This window comes from Daldinia decipiens, assembly GCF_022478715.1.
Source record: "Daldinia decipiens strain CBS 113046 unplaced genomic scaffold F4813scaffold_52, whole genome shotgun sequence".
Classification (NCBI taxonomy): Eukaryota; Fungi; Ascomycota; class Sordariomycetes; order Xylariales; family Hypoxylaceae; genus Daldinia; species Daldinia decipiens.
This window is the reverse complement of record NW_026054595.1, coordinates 16494-24274: the sequence shown is the minus strand read 5'-3', so window position 1 is coordinate 24274 and position 7781 is coordinate 16494. Positions and strand designations below refer to the sequence as shown.

The 7781-nt window shown below is 46.7% G+C and overlaps 1 protein-coding gene across 1 annotated transcript; it reads left to right on the top strand.

Annotated features, from left to right (window-relative positions):
- The first annotated feature begins 6203 nt into the window (after window positions 1-6203).
- F4813DRAFT_277963 (uncharacterized protein) lies at window positions 6204-7781 on the top strand. Its single transcript, XM_049240459.1, has one exon. The coding sequence runs from the start codon at window positions 6482-6484 to the stop codon at window positions 7505-7507; it is 1026 nt and encodes a 341-aa protein (XP_049095109.1). The 5' UTR covers window positions 6204-6481; the 3' UTR covers window positions 7508-7781.

Sequence of the window (7781 nt, the reverse complement as noted above, 5' to 3'; positions counted from 1 at the left end):
CTAAAAATACCTTAGGCATGACTGAATCACTGCGTGTTTCGATTCGTAGTGCTGTTTAGTTACAGGCAATATTTACTGGTGGACATAATACATGACACGTAAAAACCGGTCACTGGCAATGCTAATCTTCATATCTAACTATTTGATAGTTAGGTAGAAGACATTCCAATACGAGCAAGGAGGGAGGAATCAACTACGTTATTGTGCAAATGACTACAATTCTAACTAATACGGGACAGTTGAAGACCCTGATGGTTTTTGGTTTACACGTTCTGGTGGCTTTGAACTGAACACCCTCCGGGCGGCTCGACTGGGGATGTAGCCCGGACAATGGATTTACATTGTCTTCACTTGGAGAGGTTAGATACGATAGTATCATAATAGTATCATGCTTGCTTAGCTTTTCTTCGGTCATATGCGACTTAGACGTCGGCCGATTGAATCGAACCATATGAAGTCCGGACAGGGAAGCAAGATATGTCTAAGCGACGGCGCTTATAGCTAGAACACCGCATATCATCGTATATGAATCTCCCCCCCATGAATCCTCGAGCAGTCAGAAGATTGCTGCAAAATGCAAAAGGGCGGTGAAAATGCGCTCGACGGATTAAAATATTTCAATTCGTTCGCAATTCTCCTAATCAAGGTTTTTTTTTCTCGCTCGGGACTCGGGACTTTCATGTTGGGCAGTCTTTGGGTATGTCGGCAAGACTTACCAATCCCCGCAGAAGCCCAAAGCCAGCGATCCTTCAGCGCGTAGAATACAACATGATAACTTCGCTCTTGACGTAAGAGTGGCCTTGTAGAGACCCTGTAGATGGTGAAATGACGCGGCTTTCATGATATGTGTCTAAGATGTCCAATCAATTATGGAAATGGTGCAGGCCTGTCAACGGTGAGTCATGAGACCCTATTTGATGATTTCATGCGATTATTGGCAGGAGGGCGCCTAATCGTAGGTCGCCTTGTTCTTACACCCTGCTATTCCACCGCCTGATGCTATCTCTTCTTCTTCCGTTGATGGATTGTTGATGGTCGTTGTCTTCTAGGAGGCCTCAGATGTCTTCGCCATAGACCCGGTCGGGCCAGTGGGTCGTTAACACGACATTGGGCCGGGCGAAAAGCCAGATACGTCAACGAGGCAAAGTCGATCCGAGCGAAATACCTTGGTTGATGAATGAGTAACTCTGTAACCTAGAATCTGTGCTGTGGGTCTTTGGTCTTTCGTGTTCTTCTAGAGGGCCCCTCTGATGAGTCTATCTGCATAGTAGTAAGTACTGTTTGTTGAGCGGATTCGGACGTTCCGCATGCGCTTAAGGTGTAAATCCTCTATGAGGTCATGGCCTCGCTTATGCATGCGCATGCACAAGGAAGACGTTCTATGTATGTAGGTATGTATCCTGTTCGAATCTGTTAAATGCGGTGGAGACTAAGCGAGAAATCTAAGATCGTTGAGTTGTCGAGTCGGTGTGTCGGCGGCAGGTGTGGCTAATAAGTAACGTTGTGATGTGCTGGCGGGTCGCAATGTGGAATCTAGAGCTGTGTAACTAAACACAGCCACATTTCCCCAGGGTCCAGGTACGTTAAGTAGTATATGTACTATGTACATACATCCCAAGAAATAAAAATCGACTGGGGGCATGTTTTATGATCGACAAGGTCCCCGCATGCAAACACATGTATCCATCTAACCTAGTTTTAGGTACGTACCTACATATGTATGTCTTTTTCCAGCTTCACATGGATTTGAACTGACTATTCCAGTGAGGATCATCTTAAGTGTCATGTATCAGAACAACGCCTATCCATTCGCCTGGGAACTTGGCGGAATTATTCGTAACGGGATGTCTATGTATAACACATGCCCTTACAGTTGGAATTTCCACAAGTTGGTAACATGCAACTTTTAGTTACATATCCATATCTATGTGGAACTAGATGTGACCTCAACTACCGCGCATGGGAACATTGAAGTATCTCTACAGAAAAGCAAGGGCCTTGTTTAATGCCGAGCTTGCGCCACAGCGATATGTATGTAAAGATCGAGTCGATTTTCACATGTACACTAGGTAGGTCCATATTCATCATCATATGGGCACTGATGTCCTTATTAGTATTCTATTATTGCATACTTCGCGGCAATGGCTTCGGAATCGGGTAAGCCACATTTAATACGATCCTATGATTCCATATTCTCTTGCGCTATCTCGAGATGGGCTAATTAAGAAACTGGGAACTTGGTAACCAAAGGAATAGGTGAAGACGTGTTCTGGCTCCTGAATTCACGAGGTACCTAACTTTAGGTAAGTAAAAGACCACGTTGAGCCTTGACTTGGCTCTTACCCAACGTACATACATAGGCAATATAGTATTTTAATGCAATATAATTTACTGGCCACCGTTCCTCTAATGATATCGCTATTGCGCGTCTCGTCTTAGAAGGGGTTAATGCCGCCCTCCCAAACTGGCCGCGTTAAGCTCGTGATGGCTTTAAGGGATGGCTGACTTAATCGACCCGGCGGCTGCTCTTGCATCTACGTCTCCACCGATGCATCATGTGTAGAACCATTGAACTGCATGTAAGCAGATATGATGCACGAAAATATGCCCTCGGATCTTACCACGGTAGATGGTATAGACGAGGCAGACCATAGAAACGTCTCCATTGGGTTGCCTCTCATTTGTGGCCCGACCTCGCGGTTCTAATAGGCTTTTGTTGGTCCGTGAAGAAGCGCACGTTAGTGGAGATAACCTGAATCTCCACATGCCTACTCCTGAGAAGATCCATTACAAGATCCGTTACGACGGGACGTCATGAAACGATCTGTAGATAAGCAAACAGGAACCTAAGGTTGCGCGGAGAATTTAGAAGCGACGTGGCTTGTCACTATGTCGCTATAAAAAAGGTGAAAGTAGTGAGGCGGCAAGGAACGGAATTGTGGACCACGGAGAGGCCGTTGCTAACCTGCCGATGCGCAAGAAACTTGGATACGTACCGGTACTTGCGATTAAGATAGAATCGAGATGCACGGACCAGGACAAGGCATGCACGAGCCACTCCGGCATTGACGGTCAAGTGACTTCGGCAACCGAGAATTGTATCTTTTTTTTGCTACCTTTACCAATCATCAAATTCATTCAACTATCATATTTTTAGCCAATCCAATTATCTGTATCATATCTCTACTGACCGAAACAGGTGAGCAGATATCTCCAATCGTTTTTGGGTGACCTTGTTGATCCTGTCTCCTCTCGGTTGAGAGCGTCTCGAATTCGGGCCACATGACTGATTCTCTGCTGGAAGCTTAGATTCGGCATTACTCGATCATGTAACATGGGCTAATTTATGATACTCACACCCAAGGATGTTATACATCTAGGAGTGGCCCTTTCCAACAGCCGGCTGTCTTTTCTAAGGCATACGTCGACGTGACGAAGCCTCAATTCGCTCAAGATCGGCCTAGTGGATCTTAGGAGTTGGCGGGCTTCTCTATTAGCTAGGTCACTATACGATCGAAGAACCCCGGGGACCTTAATATACAATCTGTTAAAGGCTTGGTCTGGACTCGCAGTGTAACCAAAGGCCGATATCCCGGAGCGGGAACTAAGTTTAGTCTTAGTCGGTGCCGTAATGGGGTGATGGTAATATTCCAGATGAGGAAGTAAACAGATAGGAGACTGGAGATGTTCCCCCTTTTGTTAAACCCCCTGGGGGATCTGAGGCTCCTTTCATGAAACACGAATTGAATTTCCTTTTTCTCGAATTATCATTCGCTTGTTCTTATCCTTATTTTCCGTTTCGCTCACATCTAGACTTAGATGTCCCCAGAAATATCATCGTGGTGCTTCCCTGATTCTTCTTATTTTATAGCCAATGGAAATTCAACCTCGAAACAACTTTCTCCACTTCAATACTTTTCCGGTTCGCATGAATCAACCAATCATAGCCCAAAACAGCTAATTTACATCGACACACCTCAACTCACCTTCTGCCACTAACATGGGTTACAACCTAGACATATGCCATCGACTGGTTCTCGTTCAATATCGGCATGGCTCTAGCTCTCGTCAGACTTGCTCGCTCTTTTATCTTCGTCCCCATCTAGTAATATACACACGCAATCCGGACCCTATCTTGTGATGCCTCATTTTTATATGCCCCATCGACTAGCTCCTTGACGCTGTAAGCGCCTCTATGAGCGTACGAAATTGCCCGTTCTCCCCTTGCGGTTCTTCGGCTTATGGATGCTGTACCCCAGATATAACTCTCGGCGGATCCATATCTTCCTCTAGGACTGACCGGCAAGAAGCCCGAGGCGAGTGTCGTTTCTGCATCTGACTCGAAAGGGAAGATGACCTTTTGGTCAAGCGCTAGTCTTCTTTTCCTTCTTGAGGCATACATATAGCTTACTTACTAGGTTTCAGATTACTTGGTGAGGCGGCGACGCTTCACGTTATCTCCTCACTCGTATGCAAGTCATAAGGAGCTGCCCCAGAATATAGCAACATCGCAATGCAGCTCTAGGATGCTGGGACTCTTACTGGTTGGTAGCAAGGGTGCATCTATTATCAAAGGGATACCGTCAGTCGATCAATATCAAGCGATGTTTACCAATTATTTCTTAATCAGTTTCAACTTACTCCCAATGAATAGAAAGCGGCAAGTTGCATTGCTACGACAATTTCCAGAGATGTTCCAAGAGCTCCGGGCGATCTCCTAACAGCGAATTAGACCTTTCATATCGATGATCTATGAGGCACGTTCTTTTAATCTGACTGGCTACTGCAATGGCTACCATATGGGCTTCTAGGTCATCTGCGTCTAGCAGCATGCATGACTACAACGACAAGGCTCCTTCGGTACTAGATAGAGCTGCAGCTTGCTCAAGAAGTTCACGCAAGGAAAGGCCGATCTCGTAATTAGTATATGGTGTTTTGTTATCTACAACGTGCTTCTATCTAGTGTCTAAGACTAACAGCGATATCACATTTCTGGATTCGACAGTGTGCTTATTTATTATTTCAATGCGACGTTGATGTATGAATATCACATCTCAAAAGAATCACCGAGGGAAGGGGGTTTAATATTCCAAACTCCAATATCGAACTAGTTCCATTGCAGATGGGCCGATGAATAAGTAGTGACGATATTGGTACCTCTTCTCGGATGAAACAAATGTACCAACCTAGATAGGTAGGCATTAAGCATACGACCTCCTAGACTATAAATTATTTTTACGGAGCTTTTTTTCTACTACGTGACATTATTAGAGTGATATGAAGCGGGACAGGAAGACTAATACCCATAACTCGGAGTGGTTCATAACGACGAAACCCACCCAGATACATCAAACGAGGCTGAAGGCAACGTAAACATACACGTAAAATGTGAATTCCAAAAAGAATAGGAGAAACAAGAAACAAGAAACAAGAAACAGTTGATGTTTCTTGATTGAGTGTCTTGATTGAGTGTGCATGTGAGGTATTGAAGGTACCGGATAAAGGAAACAACCTTGAAAGTTCAAAATTGACATATGTCAAGTACATGGGTACTTTGGGCTGTGGGCATGTTGGTGGGCTCTTTCCCAAGGAGGGTTCCCTTGTCGCTTGTACCGGTACAATGAGATATGGCCTGGAAATCGAGTTTGGTAGGGGCTAAGTAGAGTTTAGTGGCGCTGCACTGGCCACACCTGCAGCATTTTCAGCTCGGGTCGTTCAGTATTACTTCTCCCATTTGCTCTTCTCTCCTTTGGGGCATATGCAAGTCGCATACACAGCCCACTCGAAAAAGTGCAGTGCGACGATGGCTCCTCTTTTGCCGCGCATGACTAGGGTGCGTCGGCCGTGGTATCGGTGGATTATTCTGATGCCTGCCTGCCCTGCGTTGCCTCGTTCTGCGGATGCTACCTGGCGCTACCTAACCTGACTTGCCTGACCTACCTGACCTCCCTGACCTACCTACCTGGCGTTGGTGGTGGTTCCTAATGCAAGACAGTGGACACACCATGGGAGACCGTACGAAACCAGGCCTGCCCGCATGGCCCATACCATCCCATTACCAGCTAGGAATGCTCCGAGGGATTGGAGAGGGAGAGCAGGGGACGGAAAACCGATATACTATATTGTACACGGCGCGCCGATGGTGAGAGAGGGGGAAAAAGTCGAGAACAAAGCACCAAGAGGATTGATTTTACTATAACACACCCCCACACCCACAACACGAGTTTTCTCACCCTCCTCTTTCTTCTTCACGAGCTACTCGTCCACCATTCTCTTCTTCTTATTTGCGGTCGTAGGCGTACGCACCAATTCCCAGTCCTGGGATCGCCGAGTTTTTCTGTGCCGTCTTTTTATTATTATTATTCGTCTTTCCCATCTCACTGACCCCCCTCCTCTCTTCCGCAAGCGCTCTCCACCATCTTTGGATATTCCTTGTCGCATTTCTTCTGTCCTCCTCCGGAGTTTACAGTACTATACAACAATGCCCCCACAACTGTTACCGGCTTCGGCTGCCGCTTTTGCGCCGCGAGCTTCGTCCGTCAACGTTGTCCTCGGCTCTAAGGTCGAGCCTTGGCTAACACAAACTCTAAAGCGCATCAACAGAGTCAAGAGGCCGCTAAACAGCATCCCGCAACACCAAAGATGTCTGACCGAGACGCTCTCTTCGCCGAACGCTATCTGGACTTTAGCGTCGTTGATGTTACCCAAGGCACCCGAGTCCGACCTGCGCAAGGATTCTAATCCGCTAATAGAGGCTCTATTCAACTATCAGCTAATACACGTCGAGGCTTATATTGTTCATGTCGATATGGTATTGCGGAATGAAGTCGCTTATAAGTTGACGCCCGACTCGATAGAATCTCTTATCGAATATCACAAGGATATCTACTGCGTCAATGCTAAGGCCGACACTTACGACTGGCCCGAGAAGGAGCAGCACGCCAAGAAATTGCACGAAGACTTCGTCCAGGCTATTAACAAGTTCGTTTATAGAACTCATGTTTCCGCCCTCGAGGGTTTAGAAGAGGAGGGTGCTGGAGAGTTATTATGTGGAAAGAGTGAGGAAGTTAAGAATAACATCATGGGATTGATAAATAAACCGCTACTGCCGCCACCGCCGAAGATCGTCGATGTCGTCCGCCAACCGCCATTATTACCCAGTTCACCAGTGGGCGCGAATATGTGGTCGCAATCTATGCATTCGCCTGCAATGCCTGCTCCGGTTGAGCCATGGAGGATTCTACCCTCCAGCCCCAACTCTACCTCGGTAGAATCGACCGCGCCGATATGGGCTAACATGGCGTTGCATGATATTCAAGTGACTTCGCCGGGCATGCCGTACAGCCAACCGTACTCCACGGCCGGGATGTTCTACAGCTCACCAATGGTGACGGCTCCGATTCCGGCGCTACCGCTTCCCAGCATGTTAGCGTCGCAGTGCGGTGTAGGTGTTGGATATGGCGGTTTTGGTTGGGATCGATATCAAGAGTACACGACGACTATATGACAATCACCGCCCGCCACGGGGGATCGCCTGCCAGTGGTAACGACCTCTTAGCAGCCTTCTGACTTCAGATGGTGATTTCGGTTCTCGTTTCCTCCAATTCGAAAAAGACATCTGCAGCATAGACCTTATCGCGTCCCAGTGCATCCCGGCGTTTTGCATCGATCAGGAACGAACTTCTCGACCGTTTTGGCATATATAATAATCTCGGGGTTTCTTTGATTTTTATTTTATTTTTTTATTTTTTTTTATGTTTGGGAAGCGAGCGTCTGTTTTT